This window comes from Sebastes fasciatus, chromosome 3 (assembly GCF_043250625.1).
Source record: "Sebastes fasciatus isolate fSebFas1 chromosome 3, fSebFas1.pri, whole genome shotgun sequence".
Lineage (NCBI taxonomy): Eukaryota > Metazoa > Chordata > Actinopteri > Perciformes > Sebastidae > Sebastes > Sebastes fasciatus.
Genome location: NC_133797.1, coordinates 26,668,843 through 26,693,805, shown reverse-complemented (window position 1 = coordinate 26,693,805; position 24,963 = coordinate 26,668,843). Strand labels below are relative to the sequence as shown.

Sequence of the window (24,963 nt, the reverse complement as noted above, 5' to 3'; positions counted from 1 at the left end):
TGTCTCACATTTAAAAGTGGAAAAGCTGGTTTGTCATTATCAAATGATCTAATACTGCCTTAAGGCATCACTATTTGCGTCACATTACTGTCATTTGGCAAAGGTCCAGCACACCATCACCAGAGCCGCCTATTTTCACTGGCTTGACACTCCCACACAATATGTATAAAAAGAGAAATCCACGGTGATTTCTTTTAACAAAAGAGCAGTTCATCAAAGGAACTTCTTGGTCTTATTAACAGGTAAGAGAGATGCTTTACGAAATTTAAAAGACAAATTTAATATTAGTTGTTATAATATCTTTTCCAATGCCATTTTCTTTGTGATACCAGTATTTTAAAGTTTTTTTGCACTCAGGCTCATCTAGTGACAGTTATCCTAATAACTGCTGAGAATGGTTATTATTATTCTCTCCCCACCAGAATTCTTCTACTTTCCAGAGTGAATATGGTGGATTATGAAGTGACCATATCAACTTCCTTTCTCGACGATGCCGGCACTTCAGACAATGTCTTCATTAAGCTGGTGGGCAGAGACGGGGAGAGCGAACACACGAAACTCGAAGGAGATTCACCCTTCACGAGAGGGGCAGTAAGTCTGAAATATCCCTCTCTATGTTTAAATGTATGACACGTTTCCTCAACTTAATCTAAATATATCAAATTAGGGAAGCTGATGTAAACCCTCGCCAACTCAGACTCATATTGGCACAAATGTCACCAAAGCAAGAAAAAATCCCCATAATGGGCTGTAAAAAATGTTTTATTTTATGCAGTGGACATGATGCACCTATTGCACAATTTTTATTTTGTCCACCCTTCCACATTCAGTGTTGTATGCTAATTATTGAGAAGTTACAGCTCTTGGTTATCATATACACTTTATCTCTTGTAAAAATGTTTTAAAACCATTTCTGTCATTACTCCAGGTGTCTCGTTTTACCGTGTCCTGCCCTGCCTCCATTGGAGGTCTGCTCCAGATACAGCTAAACACACAGCATGTCCAAGGGTTCCCAGAAGAATCTAAATGGTTTCCAACCAAGGTGGTAGTGAAATCCCCTGAGGGAAAGACCGACAAGATTCTCATCTTACAATGGATCGATGACTGTGAGGTGCACTGCTTCAGAGGGCCAGCAGCAGTGTATGGTAATTAGCTCGTCTGACAGCCTGTTTGTTGTTCACTGACTTCAGAAGACATAAAAGAAAGACAAGTTCTGCAAGTTAGACAATAAAGATGCTGGAGTAAATTAATGCTAATACACTGTATATATCAACTATTTTAAACCTTGTTTTGTTTTTTTCTTCAAGCTACATGTCAGACAACGAGTTTTATATCTGATATTAGGGACTGGTTCTCTACGCCGAAGATCGACTATAGGTGAGAGCTCAGAGCTTATACACACTTTAACTTTATGCACCCCAAAACTAACATGTATCCAAACCTCTTTAATTGAATATATTCATGATATATCATTTTAAATTAACCACCATATGACATTGTTAGGCAAGGCACAGACCCCCCAAGCTAATATACTAGGATGGACTTAATGCAGAGACTACATTTCACGGTGTGCTGTGCTGTGTACAATACAATGTGTGACAATAAAAGCTGATTTACATTTACATTTACAAAATTGCAATATTGCTTATGTAGGCTTGAAATTCTCTAAATTAAAACTACAGATACACAGGGATCTAGACTGTCCAAAGTTCCTCACCACTCTTCTCTTCTCTATTTTACCAGCTGGAATGAGCCTGAAGAGAAAATACCCCACCACATGAAGGCTGAAAGCTTTGAATCTCTGCCTGATGGCAAATTCTCCTTCATCAAGACCGCCCAGTTTGCCTACACGGCACTCACTGGGTGAGGTCCTCAAATTCTGTCAGATATCTTTCTATGTAACTATGTACCTGCCTATAATAGTGATTCAAGGCATCATAAAACGTAAAATTACTCTCTGCTTTTATTTTCTAGTCTGGGTGAGATATACCTGAAGGGACTCTCTAATTCCAAGGAGACCTGGGCTGATATTGACGATATCAATGGGGTGTTCTTGTTCAAACGGACTGACATATCAGGTACTACCATAATTTAATAGAATACTTCACACTGTATACATACAAATAATAATAATAATAATAATAATGATAGTAATAATAATAATAATAATAATACCAACTTTTATTTATATAACACATTTTAAAACAAAGTTACAAAGGGCTTTACAGTAAAAAAAGAAATATATATATAAATATATGTTTTGTATAAGTTTCAGTCTTAAGGTTATAATAGTTTTAAATTTTCAATTTGTTTTTTTTATTTTAGTTTAAACTTTTCAATTTAGTTTTAATAAGTTAGTTTTCAGAGTGTAGTTTTAGTTTAGTTTTAGTTTTTCAGAAAGGTTTAGTTTTAGTTTTATTTATTTAGTTTTCATTTTACAGTAGTTTTAGTTTGTTTTTGTTCGGGCCAATAATGTCTCCGAAGTATGTAGCTACATATACATTCATGGTTGGAGAACTGTGAAGGAATGGCCACAATGTTTAAATATTTTCATTTGGTAATCAAATTGAGTACTCTTTCACTACCACACTCAGTAGAAAACTTGTCATCTGCAATTTCATCTTGACCCCAGTTGGTTCAGATTGGACCTGAGCTGAATAGCTTGGTTAAATGGCATCACGTTCCTGTTATTTAATTTTACAAGACTAGACTAGGATTAATTGTGATGTAATTGCGGCATAGCGTCATCCCCTGGAATGTCAAGTCCGTTAATTTCTGTGGTTCAATGTCACAAGAGTTGACGGAAATTAATGCTGTCTCCTTTTTTTGGTAGTGATATATTATAGTTAAAAGTCTAAAACTAAAAAATATTTACATACATTTTTATTTTATTTGTCTTAATTTTTTAACCAGGCAATATCATTTAAGTATAGTCTTAGTTTTTCTTAAGGGGACTGTTTGTAAGAATCCGAAATTTGTTGTAACAGCGACACCTGTGGCTGTTAAGTCAACAAAAGTTAGTGTCCTGTTTCTTGCGCTCGCCCGTGTGCACGTGCTACCTGAATGTGAGCGAGCATCCCTCAAAACAGTGAGGCGACACAAGTCAGCTAGCACGTAGCTGACCAGACGAAGGTCTCTCCATGAATCAATGCTGATCCTAGTGTTGGCTTTTCCTGCCTCAGCCTCCCAACCGCGGCCGGAGGGAACAGGGGAGACGACGGCACCCGGTCGGAGACGATAATGTTTCTCGCTGCGGAGCCCCGTCACTTCACAAGACACGGGAAACCTCTGTTGGTCTGGAGGAGCTGCAGCAGTTTGAACAGCGACCCGGATTGATTTATACGTGTAAGAAGTTACAAACAATCCCTTTAAAGCAGTGGTTCTCAAACTGTGGTACGTGTACCACTGATGGTACGCGAGCTCTCTGTAGTGGTACGCGGAGGAATCTCTGAAATATTTTTTAAAATCAATAAGAAATAGGCTGACCCATAAATCGTATTTTCATCGTCATCATATGAACATGCGCGATGAACACATCGTAAAAGGCTGTCTGAAACGCGATGAATCAGAACAATCATTATATTTAAGGATGGTTAACGTAACTAGGTATTAAACTAAAGCTGCATCATCTCCTCTGCTGTGCTGTGTCAGAGCTCTACGCTCACATCAACACAGAACGCAGTCAGTCTGTGAAGAGCTGATCAGGTTTGTAGGCTACAACTACTCATAAGTTCAATACAACTTTGCAAGTGTAAAGCCAAGTTACCTTATTATTACACCTGTTCAACAAGCATAAACATGATGAAACTGTTAGGCAGGCGCAGCGCGTTAGCTCGGCGGCTAACAGCGAACTATAAACATCTGTAAGTTATTTAGTTGAGTTGTGACTGACTTTAGTTCCCTGGTCAGCAGTGATCCAGTGTTTGTGTTCGGGGGGTTTATTGTGAAGGAACGGAAGACGTGAAGCGGTGATGCGCTGCAGACTGAACCTCTGTGTTATTAATTTATTATCTTCATAAAGTATCAGAGCAACATAACCCTTGGCTATACCAGCTAAAACTAAAGCTGGCAGTAGGCTGTGTAGTCTGACTGGTTAGGTTAGTTTGTCACATATCTTACTTGTAAACTCATCAGCTGGATGAAACCAAACAGCCCGTCTTCCCTCTATCAGCCCTAATGTTACCTGCACCAGAGGGAGGAGGGAGGACAGAGGTAGGAGGAAGGACTGATACTGACTGAAGTCTGTGTACTTCGGTCGTTATAAACTTCACTTAGTATTTTCAGGAATATGATTTATTTTATCAACATTTAGATTTGTTTCCAGTGAGATATTAAGGAGTTTATATGGTGACTTTGCTGTTTTAAACATTACTGTTGCTGCTCTAGAAACAACATTTAGCCTGGTTATATATAAAATACAGTATATGTATATGTATAGCTAATATGCACACTTCAAGATTTATCGCAAGTCATATCGTCATCGCAATATTGAACAGTGTTATTGCACATCACAGATGTTCCTCATATCGTGCAGGCCTAGTGTGAGAGGATGCCCCTTGTGTAGTAGGAGAGTTGTGTGGAAGAGTTGAAGTGCCAGTTCTAGTGCTACCCCCTTTGTAAAGCAAGGATGACAAAAGTCAACAATAAATAATATTCTTATTAGGAATAAATTTGCCTCCTGCGTGAACTGTGCATTGCTGAATAGGGTAGGCCTCGCTACTGTATTTTAACATCGGTCATAATGGTGGTACTTGGAGAGCCAAATATTTTCTGAGGTGGTACTTGGTGAAAAAAGATTGAGAACCACTGCTTTAAAGGATTACATTTATTTTCAGTTTACTACAAACATTTTCCAGTACTTATTTTCGTTTTAGTTTCAGTTTTAGTTTACGATAATAACCCTGACAAGAATAAAGTGTGTTGCAATAGTCAAATCTAGGGGAGATAAAAGCATGGATTATCTGCTGATGAAAGGAATGACATGATGGTCACCGATGTAGAGTGAGGAACCCACAGATTGCTGTTTAAGCAACTGTTTAGGTCACTTGATGTAGATTGAGGAACCCAAAGTTTGCTGCTTAGCGAATTGTTTAGGTCGCTAATTTTATGTTTTATAATGAGTTTTCTCGATGCTTTTAATGTTTTATGTAATTATGCGCTTTGAATTGCCTTATTGCTGAAATGTGCTATATAAATAAACTTGCATTGCCTCACTGCATTACTCAACACAACATACACAACACAACACTCATCTATACCCCTGATATGTCCCTTAACAATCCTGTTCTTGTTTCTCATTTTCCAGAGTAGCCCAAAGTTTGAAACTCAATGAAGTTCAACTCTGTTCTTTCTCCAGACTACGTCCAGAAACATTGGAAGGAGGACGCTTTTTTTGGCTACCAGTATCTAAATGGTGTCAATCCCATGTTGATCCGGCGTTGTTCAGCTCTGCCCGAGAACTTTCCTGTGACTGACGACAAGGTCTCCCTCAGTGGTCGGTGTAGCTTGACATGTGAAATGCAGGTGATTGCCTTGACCTTGATTGATTTCAGAGTCATGTTTTGCCCCATGACATGTTAATTTAGAATTGCATGTTGCACTTACATGTTCACTTAGTATACAGTATGTAATATGCAAACTTTATGCATGTGCGTCAAATCATTTCTCATCCTCACAGAAAGGCAACATATTCCTGTGTGACTACAAGAGTTTGGATGGACTGACACCAAACACCATCCATGGGATGAAGCAGTACTTGATGGCTCCCCTGGTCCTGCTCCACAAAACACCTGACGATAGGCTGATGCCGATTGCTATTCAGGTGAGATTAGCACTCAAATATAGCTAATAGTGACGTTTTAAGTTTGAGTATTTATTTAAACAACTATCATTCAAATCGTAAGATGTAGGTTCCCCTGCGACAGGAAGCAACCAACTTACTGAAAGCGTATTTGCAAGTAGCAGCTACCATGAATAGTATCTATGGCAGCTATGAATCCTCTCTGCTAGGTAAGCAGTTCATTTCTTCCTGCCCGAGTCATGTAAAAAGGTTCCTCCAATAGCCATATCCAAGTTTAACAGGCTGACAGTTGAGTCTGATGCAAATAAGTCAAGTCAACTTTATTTACATGACACACAACTATTGATGTTTGTAAGACTGAGGAAAGTAAAGCTTCTGTTCTCAAGGTGACCCTGTGTTCTCACCTGGGATTCAATGAAAATGTGAATTTCCACTTCAGAGCATCAAACTAAAAAGCAGATGAAAGCTATAGTAAATAGTCAAACATAAAACAACATAACTGACCAGTACTGGTAATGAATTGAATGGATTGAATGAACCACATTCTCCTTCCTTCTCCTGCAGCTGAAACAGATTCCAGCAGATGACAACCCCATCTTCTATCCTACCGATTCTGAGTACGACTGGTTGACGGCCAAGATTTTTGTGAGAGGAGCAGATTTCCACGAGCATCAACTCAATGTTCACCTGCTGCGCACTCATCTGCTGGCTGAAGTCTTTGCAGTGTCACTGCTGCGCAACGTGCCGGAGGGGCATCCACTGTACAAGGTAACTAAAACGGAGAATACTGAACTTACTGTAGTTGTAGTTTTTTCAACTTGCTGATTTTTGTATCTTCCAAAGTTGATGAATCATAATGTTTTAATGTGTATATATTTTCAAGTATTTCACACTGCTGAATGGTATAGAAGCGTCAAGATTTCTGACTTTGTTAACATATAATAGTGTCACTAACAGAGTTCCCTCTTTCCCTCAGCTCCTCGTACATCACACTCGCTACACGCTGCAGATCAACTACAAAGCTCGAGATCTTCTAATATCGGAGGAGGGATTCTTCAAAAAAGTACAAAAACACCAACACACTCAGTAGACCATTACCTAAACAATCAAACAAGTTTGTTTTTCAGTATCATGTACAGTATTTGTCTCTAACTATATTCCTTACATATTTGACTGTTCCTTAGCATGCAGCTTCTGGTGGAGAGGGTATGATGACACACCTGGAAGGATCACTGGCCTCACTGACCTACAGCTCCCTCTGCATACCAGTGGACATTGCTGAGCGAGGGCTGGAGGCTGTGCCGAACTTCCACTACAGGGATGATGGACTCAAGCTCTGGGATATCATCCACAGGTAGTACAGGTGTCCTGATATTGGAAAATAAGAGCCCAAATCCTGCCCTCTCTACCAGCTAGCTTTTTTTCCTCTTGTTAGACAGTTGATTTTCTCATAAAGGATTTATTTCATCACGGCCACTGTTTACCAAGAAATAGTTGCAGCATGTAACCCCCCTCGTAAAACTACAAATTGTTATTTTTACATTTCTTTTTGGGTATTGCTTAAACAAAAGAGATACAACTTGTTTATTTGTGAAAATTAGAAATATGGTATAGGCATATATTTCAACTTTGAAGCAAGCCGAACTTTGGGATATCATCTACAGGTAGTATGGGTAGTTTGCTGTGCTTTTCACAGTGTGTCTCAGATTTCAGTACAGGATTTGCTTTAACATGACTTAGTTGACTGAGGCTGTATTAACCAGTATACTGTAAACAAAATATTGGGGACACAATACATATTGTTTAAGACAATTTACTGTTTAAATAAGAGACCATTCACAACAAAGCGTCCTGAAATAGGAAAATAAGAGAGCCCCAATCCTGCCCTCTCTATTAGCAAGCTTTTGTTCACTTATCTAACTCATTTCTCATAAATGATTTCTTTAATCAGTCTTTCTGAAAAACTGCAGGAAATATAGTGTTTCTGTCCATCTAAAGGTATCGACTGTAATATCAAAGTTGTATGATCCACTGTGCAGAATATTGCACCAAATTCCTCAAAAGAACAGAACTGATCATTCTAAAGAGATGGCCATTCAATTGTCTAACAAAACAGTGTCTCACTACTACAGTGTGAAGAAAACAATTGTATAATATATATATATATAATTGTTCAACTAGGAATGTATTTTACAGAACTTATTCTCATTTCTCAAAGGTTTGTGCAGGGAGTGCTCAGATTCCACTACAACAATGACACTAGGGTCCAGAAAGACGAATCACTGCAGAAGTGGATTTCGGACATTTTTGAACATGGATTCCTTTCCCAAGCAGGCACAGGTGAGTTTTAAAGAAAAGCTCAATCTTAATGATGATAAATGAGCACTTTTATGTACAATTATATTATCATAATGCAAACATAAGTCAGATTTTAATTTCTAGATGTCTTCAAGTAATGCAGTTTATTCCCTTTGATTCTCAGGAATTCCTCAGAGCTTCACCACCGTGGATGAGTTGGTCAAGTTTGTCACCATGGTGATCTTCACTTGCTCAGCACAGCACTCGGCTGTGAACTCTGGACAGGTGATGCCTTTTCATTTAATTATAATGTTGCTATTTTTGTGAAATGGATTCATGACGTTTTGCATTTTTTTCTGGACTGGAGAGAGGTGGATGAATTCTGGCCAAAAAAGTGACCTTTGTCTTTGAAGATTGTTATCGTTAACATAAACAAGTCTCTACAGCCATGCTCGCAGGTCTGTGAGGCTGTTAAATGCGACAAATGCTAACATACTCACAATGACAATGCCAACATACTGACTTTTAGCAAGTAAAATATTTACTAAGATCACAGTCTTAGTATTCCCTGTTAACATGCACGCATGTGCAAGCATTTCCTCATTAGCACAAAACACAAAGTACAGCGGAGGCTGATGGGAATGTCATTAGTTTTTAAGGTATTTGGTCATAAACCAAAGTATTGGATAAATAAAAATTTGATCCAATGATGGCGCTGGATGAAAAGTCAGAGGATCACCAACGTTATCACCCTGAGGTCAACATGAATGTCTGAACCAAATTTAATGGCAATCCAGCTGAAAGTTGTCGAGACATTTTTCTGAAATCAAGAATGTTAACCTCATGGTGGCGCTAGAGGAAAAGTCAGGGGATTAAAAAAATTATCTTCTGGGGACCATGAATGCCTACAATTTTGTTCCATTTGTTCCAATCCAAATTTCAATCAATCAATAGCAGACCGACTGAACAACAGTACAACATGGCGTGGCTTCAAAGAGTATTAATCAATCATTCATTCGTTGCAGTTTGACTATGGTGGCTGGATGCCCAACGCTCCCAGCACCCTGCGATGTGCTCCACCAACCACAAAGGGGACAACAAGCGAGGCCACGATGCTGCAGACATTGCCTGACCAGGGCACGACAGCTAACGGAATGGCTGTCAGTTGGCTACTTAGCAAGCAGTCCGTTGACTTGGTAAGTGCCCATAACTTCATGACTTCAATTACATAAATCCCATTTATGTTCAAGTTTTGTAAAGTAGGTAAATATGTCATTAGAACACAAATACCCTCTTTGACCCACTGAAGAAATCCACTTCCTACAACTAGGGATATCACAAGAACCAATACTTTTGGTACCAAACCGATGCCAATAATCTGAAAACGTGACAGTACTCATTTTTCTACAGTACCACAGGTACTGTCAGGGCTCGAGACTCATGGCGTCCCATTGTCTCGGGGACGATAGAAAATGTGTTTGAGACGCAGTAAACTCACTATCGACACGTCCATGGGACGCACTCTATTTTTTCCCTGATAATGCTACATTGCGAGCAACAAATCTGTGTTGAAATCTTCAGAACAAGAGCTAGGTAATGTTAGCTGTTAGCTCCATGCAGGACTGTGCTGCTTACCCGACCGGTTCTCACTCCCAACTTGTCAAATACCACCGTTTGGTAAGTGCCCTTCAGCATCGGAAACCGACTCACAGAGGCACCCTTTAGCAACAGCAGGTCAACAGTAGTCGAGAACAGCCCTACTTTTCAGTAAAAATGAGTATGGAGTGCTGCAGGAATGAGTCCTAGGACGCAGCATTTAAGCGGTTCCCTCGTCTCAAAGTCAATGGGTTTTTTGAATGCGTTTTTGGTTAGGTGACTGAAATAAGGTCTGCGATTAACACAAGCTGAAGAGATTTTAACGTTTTGGCCTACAAAAATACATCATTCCTGCACCACTCTATTGGGCAAAAGTAAATTATAACTTTATCATGATGTGTTCAAATGTAATTTTTAGTGAGAAATTTGAATAAATCCAGTTGTTTGAGGGAGATGTTTTCACAGCAATATAAGTTGATAGTAGAGAGGGAATTATGACCCGTTTAACTCCCTAACCACAACCAGTATGCAAGCGGTAATAAAGGAGTGTATGTTAAAGTACATGGGATTTATTGTTTTATTTTTGTTTGTTACCGTGGTATCAAATTGGTATCGAGAATCATGGAATTTCACTGGTATTGGTATCAACTACTAAGTTTCTGATATCATGACGTCCCTACCTACAACTGTACATTACATTGCCATTAGTTTATGTCTGATAAACATTTAAAATGTTACTGGAAAACATCTATGTCTAATGTATCTTTGATGTCATCAGGTCCTTCTTGGTCAGTACGGGAACGACCATTTCAGTGACAAGACTCCCTGCCAGCTGATGAGGGCTTTTCAAGGAGAGCTTCAATCGTTAAGTGCACACATCAATATCAGAAACGATAAGCTGGAGGTACCATACACATACATGGATCCAGATGTGGTAGAAAATAGTGTGTCCCTTTGAATGTCAGAAGGTGTGACCTCCTCAGCTGTTGGCCAAATCCAGCTACATATTAACAAAAGTGGGAAAGGGAAGAACTACAAGTTCTGTTCTGTCTGTAATTTCTTTACAGCTTAATTGATTTAACCGTGGGGAAAATGTTCTGTTTTAAATCATAATCCACATCTTAAGTCTTCTTCTTTGCTTGTCAATGAATATACGGGGCATCTTATCAAAATAAATCACTGTGGGAAAATATTATTTTGCATTATGATTGTAACACTTTAGAAGTAAACTGTGTCTTATGACTTATTGTCATAACGAAGTATAAACACTAAGGACCTATGTTTTGCTAAATTTACTATATGCTGTGTCATGTATCTGTATGAACTGTGTGTCTCTGTTGTTGTTGTGTTGCTGTTTCATCTCATGTGAAAAACAATTACTTTTAAAAAACAGAACATAGTATGCTTAGTTTATTAGAAGTAGTCCTAAGGCCATCACCATTTGAATGTCAGAAGGTGTGACCTCCTCAGCTGTTGGTCAAATTAAGCTTAACATTTACAAAAGTGGGAAAGGGAAGAACTACATGTTCTGTTCTGTCTGTAATTTCTTTACAGCTTAATTGATTTAACCGTGGGGAAAATGTTCTGTTTTAAATCATAATCCACATCTTAAGTCTTCTTCTTTGCTTGTCAATGAATATACGGGGCATCTTATCAAAATAAATCACTGTGGGAAAATATTATTTTGCATTATGATTGATACACTTTAGAAGTAAACTGTGCCTTATGACTTATTGTCATAATGAAGTATAAACACTTGTAGAGACCTATGTTTTGCTAAATTTACTATATGCTGTGTAATGTATCTGTATGAACTGTGTGTCTCTGTTGTTGTTGTTGTGTTGCTGTTTCTTCTCATGTGAAAAACAATTACTTTTAAATAAATTACTTTTATAACACAGAACATAGTATGTTTAGTTTATTAGAAGTAGACCTAACGCCAGCAATAACCAGGAACTAAATAATGTCAGCAATGACCAGGAACTAAATGAGTAATGTCAGTGATGATCAGGATTTCAATGAGTCAGGTCAGCAATGATCAGGAACTAAATGAATAAGGCCAGCAATAACCAGGAACTAAATGAATAAGGCCAGCAATAACCAGGAACTAAATGAATAAGGCCAGCAATGGCCAGGAACTAAATGAGTAAGGCCAGCAATAACCAGGAACTGAATGAATAAGGCCAGCAATGGCCAGGAACTAAATGAGTAAGATCAGCAATGATGTGGATGCAATTAATGTAGCATTTCCTGCTGAATGATGGTCTAACTCTTTTTAACTGATGGTTCACAAAAGCTTTATTGATGACACTGCAGCTCTAAAAACATGCCGGGAACGCACAGCGCTCTTACAGTGAAAGAGCTAATAAAAAATCTAAAACAAAATATTACCATTTTTTAACTCAACAAAATGACAGCTCTGATAGAGTACTACATGTAAGGATATTTAACTTAAAATTAAATGATGAGTTACTTTTTAACCACAATCAAAACATAACTAAAACAGTTAGTGAAAATCACACATAAAATGCTGCTTCAACCATCCCAATTCAAGCTTGCTTCATCGCATATACTGTAGCTACTGCAATACTCACTTCCATAGTACAGCATTTCTTCAGACTACATGTGGTAAAGACAATGAATCCTAATTGCTTGTTAACATGACTGAAATTACAGTACATTGAGCCAACATAGCATCACCCTCCTAATAAGAAAACCCCCCCAAACAAAGTCATAATGTCACTCAATATCAGTCACAATAGGAAATATTATTATTATTATTATAGTATGGAAATATTGACCAACCTTATGTCCTTATCAGCCAGGTGCTGAACAGGTTTGCCACGATAACTAATTTTGTTAGACAATATATTGTCTGAGAAATAATTGCGATAAACGATGTTAGCATAATTTTAAGACCATTTAATGCCACTGATATGATGATAATATAATAGCATAAAATACGTTTTTCACCAGAGTGATGCAAGAATGTGGTGCGGGAATACAGAAAAATCCACATGCAAATTTTCTGCATGACAACTATGAACACTGATTCCACTGTGAATTATCCGCGTTGCCGTGTTTCATTTTCGTCAATGAGGCCCATGAGGCCAAATGAGTTTCCTCCTAAATAGTGCCCGTGTCCACTCCACACAACAAAGACCTATCCAGAAAGAGATTGTCTAAAGGGTCAACGTTAACTACACATAAACTAGTCGGGCCCCAAACTTGACGCTAATGCTAACATTAGTTGTTGTGGATAGCCCCGTTCCGTTCCTCGTTAGCAAGTGCATATCAGCTACCATCTTCATCCTATCTCAGCTGCTGGGCGATCTCCAGCCATATATCGTCCTTTATTTGGTTGTTGAGGTAGTAGTGTTTGTCGTACATTATTGATTATTGTTGAGGAGAGGACAGCCCATTGTTATTTTGAAATTCCATTGCTCCGAAAATACACACTCTCTGTGCAGCAACCAGAAGCACATGGCTACTTATTATGCAGAATGACATCAATCAGTTGGAACAAAGGATTTCATTGGTCAAACATATATATATATTTCCACAGGCGGAAATCTGTTGAAATCGAGTTCCATCCGAATATTTTTTCCCCCACACTAATGTTCTGTAGGGGTGTGCAAGCATTCATAAGAACCCACAAAATGTGTTTTTATAAATTTACATGCACATTTTTTCGGATGAAAATCCGTGTCTGTTGTGAAACGGCTTTAATAATTAAACCAGAATTACTGCCTTGCGTTTGTTTGAGTCAGCCAACCAGTCAAGTTGCAGTTTACATCCATGTATGTCCAAAATGTCATCACTTCATCATTTCTTCCTAATTGTCATAATTAGCATATGAATTCTTGAGTTATGGCCAACTGTTTTATGATCATTTTATCTGTGTGAAGTGTCTTTGAGTTTCCAGAAAAGCGCTATATAAATAAAATGTATTATTATTATTATTATTATTATTAACTAAAATGTCATAATTTTATTCTATTAGACATTTTAGTACAAATCTTCATAATTATCATATGAATTTTTGAGTTATGGCCCAAAACATGTTTTTGAGATCACAATAACGTTGACCTTTGACCACCAAAATCGAATCAGTTCATCCTTGAGTCCAAGTGGACATTTGTGCTAAATGTGAAGAAATACCCTCAAGGCGTTCCTGAGATATCGTGGTCACGAGAATGGGACGGACGTGAGGTCACAGTGGCCTTGACCTTTGACCTCTGAACACCAAAATCTAATTATGTTATCCTTGAGTCCAAGTGGATGTTTGTGCCAAATTTGAAGAAATTCCCTCAAGGCGTTCCTGAGATATCGCGTTCAAGAGAATGGACCGGACGGACGGACAACCCAAAAACATAATGCATCCGGCCATAAGTCTGTAATAAGTACGATAAGTCAATAACGTAAAAATGATTGAGGTCATGTCTATATATTGTACGATAAGTCAATAACATGAAAATTATTGAGGTCATGTCCATATAGCATACGGTAAGTCGATAACATAAACATTTTTGATGTCATGTGCTGTAAATCAATAATGTAAAAATTATTGAGTTCATGTCCATATATTGTACGATAAAGTCAAAGTCAAATCGATATAGTTATTATTGTGACAGGCCTAGTGCTAAACAAACAAAGGTTATGACATCCTCCTTCTTTTTACACAGCTGTGGCATCCTTTCTCTCCTCCCTAGTAACCTTGACCTGGTAACCTTGACTGTCCACTAAAGGTTGTGAATAATGCTTCAACATAAGATACTTTACATACCAACAAACATTTTTTAAAATACTGCGGAAGGTGTTTTAAACCATATATTACAGATATAACAATATATATATTGAACAGTTTGACTTCTAGATGAAAAACAAGCATGCATTTGTTTTACTGAACTGACAATAACTAAAACATATGAGCCTGATTTAACCCAACATTACTGATGTTAACATGCCTTTAGCACTATTAATAACAGTATTAATAACTCACATTAAGACTTAAGTCATATTTGTCTGCGTATTTAAAGAAATGACAATCAATTTGAAACCAATCATTTGTTTTGAATTTCGATGGCAGGGCGTCATCAGTAGAGTAAAAACCTTTCAAAACTCAGAGGTAGGGGCAGCTGTAGCTCAGTCGGTAGAGTGGGTCATCCTTAAACTGATCCACAGCTTCTGACATGTAAATACATGTATGTTTATGGTGAATGTAATAAAGTTTAAGGTACGTTTTTGAGGTAGGTTACTTACTGAATTTCCAAACAGCAGCAGCAGCAGCAGTAGTATGCTTCCAAAACTTAACAGGCATGATGAGTTCTCACGCGAGGTGTCCGGTTAAAGTAGGTCAATTTAAATGAATGCAGCTTTTTTCATGCAGTTTATTTACTGCATGAAACTCAGCTACGGTTCTTACCTCCCTGAGTACACTGTGATATTTTGAATGAGTGTGGCAGCATGTGTTGTGGAAGTCAAATCATGTGATGCTGTATTGTTGTGGTGTAAAAATGCATTTTAATCACTAGGTGGGAGTGTTGCGCTTCTTATTTATGGCGCTTGAGGTGAGATGAGTGATGCAAAAGAGAGGAGCGCCCCAGAGGCTCAAAAGAGCCCTTCACCAAGGGCACGCATCACCGGGCATTACCTCCTCCAGACCCCCTGCAAGAACCGCTTCACGAGAGGATGGCCATTAAGGGTATACCCTGAACTTGAAATGCATTTTTACTAGTAAGCAATCTTTTAAAAGCATTCCTTAAAGCTGAAGTAGCTGAGATTGGAGCAAATATGATTAAAAAAAAGTTATGTTTATAAAACGGTCGCTATATCGTGACAGGAGTACATGAAACAAGTAACCTGGAAAAAAATCATGTGCCTCTGTGTCTTCCGGTGTCCGGAGATTTCACATACCTAAGGAAAACAAGCAGTAAGAGCTGATCTGAGATCTGCTGTCCAGCTGCCGTCAATGAGAGCCAGCTGTCAATCACTTGTGAATTCCGACCAAACGGTCAAACTAGGCAGCGCTGATCAAATATGAATCAATATTTTGTTACGTTAATGCCTATTTCTCGCTTCAAATGTTTTCAGAATCATCTTGTAGTGCACGGTTTAGCTGTAAAATGAGAAAGTTAGTGATGCCGCCGCCATTGTGAAATCTGGTGAAGGAACGCCAAGTTCTGGTCACATGACCGGAGCACAGCCAATAGGAACACTCTCTCAATGAAATGACCTGTGATTGGTCAAGGTCTCCCGTCACGGGCTAGATTTTTTAAAACCTGAAAACTGAGCCATGAGGAGGTGCAGAAGTCTAGTTTTCTATCAGAACACTTGAATTACAATATGCTGAAAGGTTATTATGGAATTTTTGCCAAATGATGCCAAAAATATACTGCCTACTGACACTTTAAAGGCAGACTGATTGACCCACTCTTCAACTTTCACCACTTTTTGTATGTTTGGTGTTTATTTAGACAAATGTAGAAAAATTTACACAGCTCCCAAGGACAATAATCTTGAGTAAGCATTTGTTTATCAGTAAATACCTGTTCTTGTGTCCTCTCTTATGTTTTTCCCTTCTGTTTACTCATTAGCTTTAGCAACTCCCAGCATTAGACAAGAAGCAAAATGTATTTTATATTGACCAGCATCTTTACATCTTATCTTATGTATGTGTCTGATGCTGCACCCAATTTGACTGTTATCAGGCCATTAACTAGATGTTATCAGTTGCTATAAGCACCATAGATGTGTGTCATTAGGGGCCTACTATGTTGTGAAAGTGAAACTTAAAAGCAACAAGTTTAACATGTTGTAAAACTGAATGAAACGTCACGTTTTGAACACAAACAAAAAGGCTTCTTTAGGTTTAGGCAATAAAACTACAACTTCTTTCGGTTCAGGCAAAAAAACAGTTAAGTTTATGGAAAAACATCGTGTTTTGGGATAAAATAACTACGAACACAGAGACGCCAGACTCTTGCTTCTGCTCCTGTCATAATTACTGCGGTCGCTAGAGGTCGCTGTCATGTTCTTTTATTCCTTCTTTTGGTGATCTACCATGTGAATAGATGATAAAAACATACTAGTGGACAGTGGCGGCCGGCCAATAGAGGGCGCTAGGGCGCAGCCCCCCCTGACCCAGACAGCCACACACAAAAAAAACATTACTACTACTAATAATAATAATAATAAATTATACAAATTGTCAATATTTGTGTGTTTAAAATTTGGAATGCATACAGTAATATGTGTAAAATATGACAGAAAATCATCCGTGCAAAATATATGGTTTTCCTGCACGTCCCCTGATTCTCCTCTGCCTGTCTGACTCCCCTCTGCCTGTCTGACTCCCCTCTGCCTGTCTGACTCCCCTCTGTCTGTCTGACTCCCCTCTGCCTGTCTGACTCCCCTCTGTCTGTCTGTATGTCTGAAGTTCAACTCTGGGGTGATGGAGAAATCGCCCCCAGCAGGCGGGTTTATGTAGCAGCTTAGCCAACAGCTGATTCAAGCTATGAACGAATGACATTAAATTTAGCCAATCAGCGTCCTCAAATTAATACGAGAGGGGCAATTATTGTATCGCCCCAAGCAGCTACTGCTCGTCAGGCTTTAGAACATCTAGCCCGTGACGGGGGACTTTGACCAATCACAGGTCATTTCATTGAGAGAGCGTTCCTATTGGCTGTGCTCCGGTCATGTGACCGGAACTTGGCGTTCCTTCACCAGATTTCACAATTGCGGCAGCGTCACAAACGTTCTCATCTTACAGCTAAACAGTACACTACAAGATGATCTGAAAACATTTGAGGCGAGAAATAGGGATCAACGTAACAAAATATTGATTCATATTTGATCAGCGCTGCCTAGTTTGACCGTTTGGTCAGAGTTCGCGAGTGATTGACAGCCGCGGCAGCTGGACAGCTCAGATCAGCTTTTACTGCTTGTTTTCCTCCGGTATGTGAAATCTTACAGATGCCGTAAGGAGCACCGGAGGACACTGGAGGACCGAGAGCGACATGATTTTTTTCAGGTTACCTGTCTCATGTACTACTGTCACGATATAGCAACCATTTTATAAATATAACTTTTTTAAATCATATTTGCTCCAATCTCAGAAACTTCAGCTTTAAAGTACCAAACATAAAAGTACTCACTATGCAGAATACTGTATATTATTGGATTATACTTATTGATGCATTAATGTGTTCATCACTTTAATGTTGCAGCTGGTAAAGGTGGAGCTCATTTTAATGACTTTATATACTGCTGGGTAGTTTAATCTATAATAATACATCATCATTTATTCGTTGATTATATTTTGTATTAATAATCTGAATCTGTAAAGTAACTGAAGTTATTAAAATAATGTGGTGGAGTAAAAGTACAATATTTCCCTCTGAGATGTAGTGGAGTATCAGAACATGGAAATACTCAAGTAAAGTACAAGTACCTCAAAATTGTACTTAAGTACAGTACTTGAGTAAATGTACTTAGTTACTTTCCACCACTGGGTACATGTTATACTGTTGTGTTTTTCTAAGCATTCTTTACTGCTCCTGTTGGAATAAAATAATTGTTGATTATTTAACTGAAAAGTAGTAATGTGTTTATGATACCTTCACTTTTTTGCATTAAATCATACCGGGATGTTTGCTGAAATTGATTGGATGTGGCACAGCCCTACCGAGAAAAATTTCCACCAGCCGCCACTGGTTAGCTGATAAAGTAGGAGCCAGTAGAGAGGGAGAGAGACAGAAAGGTTGTGAATGAGAGAGAGTAGACTCGTTGGAGATGAACTGCGCCTCGCCTGGAAAGTAGACGAGATCAGGCGGCAGCAGCAGCAGGGGGTGGTGACTAAAAGCTGTTGCAGCAGCAGGGGGTGGTGACTAAAAGCTGTTGCAGCAGCAGGGGGTGGTGACTAAAAGCTGCAGCAGCAGAGGGTGGTGACTAAAAGCTGCAGCAGCAGAGGGTGGTGACTAAAAGCTGCAGCAGCAGGGGATGGTGACTAAAAGCTGCAGTCAAGTCGGACAGTTTCCAGCCGTTTCGAGCAGCCTTCCTGTTAGATCCGATCTGTAGGCCACTTGTAGTTTTCAGACCACGTTGGAATTTATTTATATTTGTTTGAAATGAGGAGGTACTGGAGGCTACAGATAACTCCTCAGTAGTGAAATGACGAGTTACTGGAGGCAACAGATAACTCCTCAGGCACGCCCTGCGTCGGTGCCGAGATAAAGTAAACAGGGAGTTAAACAACACATTAATCTAACAGTCTGACTGATTTCTTCATAACTATAATTTAAGTTAATAAAGACTAAATGTGGATGTTTCACTCACCAGTTGTTGTCCCTGCTCAGCCTGCTGTATAACGTAACATTAGTCCATTATTTTATTATACAGGTAGAGAAAGTAAGATGTGAGAGGAGCACAGGATGCTTTCTACTCTCTTGGTCCTAATTGTGCTTTAATGCACCAGGTTTGTAGGTCTACTTTCTCTAATTTTTTTCTATTGAGCTAGATTAAAAAACAAAACAAAAAAACAAACACGCAAACGGAGCGGATCAAAACGAGGCTTCTTACTGAAATATTGTCGTGACGGTTCATATTTCCCAGAGTTTCCATAGTTGTCTCTTTGCGCTGTGGGTTCGTGTTTTATTTGAACCATTAGTGAGGTGGCTGTTATATTTTTTGACAGGTAGCTCGTAATAAAGTTTCACTAGTGAACGCTACGCATATAGTATAAGTTAATATTTTCATTTACATCCAGGACAACTGACCCGGTTTTCTCGGCTCATTTTATCTAAACTAATCAGCCGTTCCTCTCAATATGAGTGACAGGAAAAAATAGGAACCGTATATCCGATAGAAGTTCAGACAAAATGTCACGCCGACGCTGGCTGCACAGCGCGGCGTGACGTTTTTCTACCTGTTTGGATTATTCTGTTCAGTATCGTGGAATAAAACAATGGACTAATGTTACGTTATACAGCAAGCTGAGCAGGGACAACAACTGGTGAGTGAAACATCCACATTTAGTCTTTATTAACTTAAATTATAGTTATGAAGAAATCAGTCAGACTGTTAGATGAATGTGTTGTTTAACTTCCTGTTAACTGTATCTCGGCACCTGCGTGTGTGCACATTTTGACCCTGGCAAGAGCACGACGCAGGGCGTGCCTGAGGAGTTATCTGTAGCCTCCAGAACCTCCTCATTTCAAAACAGAAACCAAAATAAGGTGGCAGCTGGCTGGAGAAGATCACTAGATAACAACCTACTTGCTCTTGGCTATATCGTATGTTATTTCCAGTAAATATCACAAATAAAACGTGTGTTTTCTGATAAAAAAAAAAAAGTACGAACGTTGGAAGATAACATGTACCACTAACCCATCTTTGAGGTGGTTACGTCTCCAGCTCCAGTCTGATCTGGAGCTCACAGTTGATATGTTCCTGGTTTGTTTACATGATGTAACAGAAGTGCAGATTTAACGTATTCAGTGGACAGAGAGCGTCAGATGCGCGATGCAGCGCGACAGTCGGACGCTCGCATCCAGTTAGGACACGGTGTTAGATTATAACCTGTTTTTGTGGACATAACAGCATGTGTATGCGTGCGTGCGCGCCTGTGCGCATAAGTGGCAGTATGTATACACCTCTCTGTCAGTTTATGTCTTTCATGAAACATGATAATGTTAAAGATACACTTAATAAAGGCTATATGAGGTGAAAAAAAATGCCCCCCCTGTCAAAGCTGATTGCCCGTCCGCCCCTAACACTCTGGCGCCGACCCTGCTCCAGCCCCCTGCGAGCCTGAATAGGATAAACGGATACAGATAATGGATGGATGTCTCACTTTTAACAGTGGAAAAGCTGGTTTGTCTTTATCAAATGATCTAAAGCAGCCTTAAGGCATCACTATTTGCGTCACATTACTGTCATTTGGTAAAGGTTCAGCACACCAGCCACAGAGCCACCTATTTTCACTGGCATGACACTCCCACACAATATGTATAAAAAGAGAAATCCACGGTGATTTCTTTTAACAAAAGAGCAGTTCATCAAAGGAACTTCTTGGTCTTATTAACAGGTAAGAGAGATGCTTTACGAAATTTAAAAGACAAATTTGATATTAGTTTTTATAATATCTTTTCCAATGCCATTTTCTTTGTGATACCAGTATTTTAAAGGTTTTTTGCACTCAGGCTCATCTAGTGACAGTTATCCTAATAACTGCTGAGAATGGTTATTATTATTCTCTCCCCACCAGGATTCTTCTACTTTCCAGAGTGAAAATGGTGGATCATGAAGTGACCATATCAACTTCCTATCACGACGATGCCGGCACTTCAGACAATGTCTTCATTAAGCTCATGGGCTTTGAAAGGAGCAGCGAACACACGAAACTCAAAGGAGGTTCATCCTTCGCCAGAGGGGCAGTAAGTCTGAAATATCCCTCTCTATGTTTAAATGTATGACACGTTTCCTCAACCTAATCTAAATATATCAAATTAGAGAAGCTGATGTAAACCCTCGCCAACTCAGACTCATATAGGCAGCAAAGGGATAAGTGCTGCTCTGCAGGTCTTCAACCTATGTTCACAAATGTCACCAAAGTAACAAAAAATCCCCATAATGGGCTGTAAAAAATGTATGCAGTGGACATATTGCACATATTGCACAATTTGGATTTTGTCCACCCTTCCACATTCAGTATTGTATGCTAATTATTGAGAAGTTACAGCTCTTGGTTATCAAATACACTTTATCTCTTGTAAAAATGTTTTAAAAACTTTTCTGTCGTTACTCCAGGTGTCTCGTTTTACCGTGTCCTGCCCTGCCTCCATTGGAAAGCTGTTCCAGATACAGCTATACAAACAGCATTTCCCAGAGTTTCCAGAAGACTCTAAATGGTGGCCAACCAAGGTGGTAGTGAAATCCCCTGAGGGAGACACCTACAAGTTTCCCATCTGCCGCTGGATCAATGACTGTGAGCTGGCCTCCTTCACAGAGGAAAGAGGTTTGTGATAATTAGCTTGTCTGACAGCCTGTTTGTTGTTCACTCACCTCAGAACACATAAAAGAAAGACAAGGTCTGCAAGTTAGACAATAAAGATGCTGGAGTAAATTCATGCTAATACACTGTATATATCAACAATTTTAAACTTTTTTTTTTTTTTTTTTTCAAGTTGATATAAAGTCTACAGTTGAATGTGAGGTCAATGAACGCAATTGGGACCAGATCTGTCCGCCGAGCAACGAATATTGGTGAGAGCTCAGAGCTTATACACACTTTAACTTTATGCAGCTCAAAACTAACATGTATCCAAACCTCTTTGGTTGAATATATTCATGATATATATTTTTAAATTAACCACCATATGACATTGTTACACCTGCCAGGGTTTATTAAAATGTATTGTAAAATGTATACTATAACATATGTTGTGGTGGCAGCAGTAGCTCAGTCCGTAGAGACTTGGCTTTGGAACCGGAGCCGGTTCAAGTCCTGACATAGGATCAAGTACGGACTGTGGACTGGTGGCTGGAGAGGAGCTAGTTCGCCTCCTGGGCACTGCCGAGGTACCCTAGAGCAAGGCAGAGACCCCCAAAGCTAATATACTAGGATGGATTAAATGCAGAGACTACATTTCACGGTGTGCTGTGCTGTGTACAATACAATGTGTGACAATAAAAGCTGATTTACATTTACATTTACAAAATTGCAATATTGCTTATGTATGCTTGAAATTCTCTAAATTAAAACTGCAGATACACAGGGATCTAGACTGTCCAAAGTTCCTCACCACTCTGCTCTTCTCTATTTTTACAAGCTGGCATGAGCCTGAAGAGGAAATACCCCACCACATTAAGGCTGAATGCTTTGAGGAGCTGTCTCGTGCGGACAAATTCTCCTTCATCAAGACCGCCCAGTTTGCCTACACGGCAGCCACTGGGTGAGGTCCTCATATTCTGTCAGATATCTTTCTATGTAACTATGTACCTGCCTATCAAAGCGATTTAAGGCATCATAAAATGTAAAATTATTCTCTGCTTTTATTTTCTAGTCTGCTTGAGATAAAGTTGAAGGGACTCTCTGATTCCGAGGAGACCTGGGCTGATATTGACGATATCAATGGGGTGTTCTGCAGCAAACAGACTGACATATCAGGTACCTTCATAATTGAATAGAATACTTCACACTGTATGCATAATAATAATAATAATAATAATAATAATAATAATAATAATAATAATAATAATAATGATACTAATAACTTTTATTTATATAACACATTTTAAAACAAAGTTACAAAGGGCTTTACAATAAAAACAAATATTAAATATATAAATATATGTTTTGTATAAGTTTCAGTGTTATGGTTATAATAGTTTTACATTTTCAATTAGTTTTTTTTTATTTTAGTTTATACTTTTCAATTTAGTTTTAATTTAAGTTAGTTTTCATTTTACAGTAGTTTTAGTTTGTTTTTGTTAGGGCCAATAATGTCTCCGAAGTATGTAGCTACATATACATCCATGGTTGGAGAACTGTGAAGGAATGGCCACAATGTTTAAATATTTTCATTTGGTAATCAAATTGAGTACTCTTTCACTACCACACTCAGTAGAAAACTTGTCATCTGCAATTTCATCTTGACCCCAGTTGGTTAAGATTGGACCTGAGCTGAATAGCTTGGTTAAATGGCATCACGTTCCTGTTATTTAATTTTACAAAACTAGACTAGGATTAATTGTGATGTAATTGCAGCAGTGTCATCTCCTAGAATGTCTCACTGCATTACTCAACACAACATACACAACACAACACTCATCTATACCCCTGATATGTCCCTTAACAATCCTCTTCTTGTTTCTCATTTTCCAGAGTAGCACAAAGTTTGAAACTCAATGAAGTTCAACTCTGTTCTTTCTCCAGACTACGTCCAGGAACATTGGAAGGAGGACGCTTTTTTTGGCTACCAGTATCTAAATGGTGTCAATCCCATGTTGATTCGGCGTTGTTCAGCTCTGCCCGAGAACTTTCCTGTCACTGACAAAGCGGTCTCCCTCAGCTTGACAGATGAAATGCAGGTGATTGCCTTGACCTTGATTGATTTTAGAGTCATGTTTTTCCCCATGACATGTTAATTTAGAATTGCATGTTACACTTACATGTTCACTTAGTATAGAGTATGTAATATGCAAACTTTATGCATGTGCGTCAAATCATTTCTCATCCTCACAGAAAGGCAACATATTCCTGTGTGACTACAAGAGTTTGGATGGACTGACACCAAACACCATCAATGGGAAGAAGCAGTACTTGATGGCTCCCCTGGTCCTGCTCCACAAAACACCTGACAAAAAGCTGATGCCGATTGCTATTCAGGTGAGATTAGCACTCAAATATAGCTAATAGTGACGTTTTAAGTTTGAGTATTGATTTAGACAACTATCATTCAAATCTTAAGATGTAGGTTCCCCTGCGACAGGAAGCAACCAACTTACTGAAAATGTATTTGCAAGCAGCAGCTACCATGAATAGTATCTATGGCAGCTATGAATCCTCTCTGCTAGGAAAGGCAGTTCATTTCTTGCTGCCCGAGTCATGTAAAAAGGTTCCCCCCATAGCCATATCCAAGTTTAACGGTTTAAGTTTATAGGTCAAGTCAACTTAATTTACATGACACACAACTATTGCTGTTTGTAAGACTGAGGAAAGTAAAGCTTCTGTTCTCAAGGTGACCCTGTGTTCTGACCTGGGATTCAAAATATGAATTTCCACTTCAGAGTATCAAACTAAAAAGCAGATGAAAGCTATATTAAATAGTCAAACATAAAACAATATAATTGACCAGTACTGGTAATGAATTGAATGGATTGAATGAACCACATCCTCCTTCCTTCTCCTGCAGCTGAAACAGACTCCAGCAGATGACAACCCCATCTTCTATCCTACCGATTCTGAGTACGACTGGTTGACGGCCAAGATTTTTGTGAGAGGAGCAGATTTCCACGAGCATCAACTCAATGTTCACCTGCTGCGCACTCATCTGCTGGCGGAAGTCTTTACAGTGTCACTGCTGCGCAACGTGCCGGAGGGGCATCCACTGTACGAGGTAACTGAAAGGGAGAGTACTGAACTTACTGTGGTTGTAGTTTTTTCAACTTGGTGATTTTTGTATCTTCCAAAGTTGATGAATCATAATGTTTTAGTGTGTATATATTTCCAAGTATTTCACACTTCTTAATGGTATAGAAGCGTC

At 38.9% G+C, this 24,963-nt stretch overlaps 1 protein-coding gene and 1 pseudogene across 1 annotated transcript; both read left to right on the top strand.

The window, feature by feature from the left end:
- Positions 1 to 24,963, top strand: part of LOC141764595 (arachidonate 12-lipoxygenase, 12R-type-like) — a 66,872-nt pseudogene that overhangs the window by 6,000 nt on the left and 35,909 nt on the right.
- Positions 448 to 10,886, top strand: LOC141765396 (hydroperoxide isomerase ALOXE3-like). The gene is made up of 14 exons (XM_074631450.1): positions 448 to 591; positions 929 to 1,145; positions 1,308 to 1,377; positions 1,744 to 1,863; positions 1,975 to 2,078; positions 5,357 to 5,523; positions 5,678 to 5,821; positions 6,365 to 6,568; positions 6,777 to 6,863; positions 6,985 to 7,154; positions 8,019 to 8,140; positions 8,283 to 8,383; positions 9,124 to 9,294; positions 10,473 to 10,886. The coding sequence occupies exons 1-14, from the start codon at positions 448 to 450 to the stop codon at positions 10,650 to 10,652; spliced, it is 2,001 nt and encodes a 666-aa protein (XP_074487551.1). The 3' UTR covers positions 10,653 to 10,886.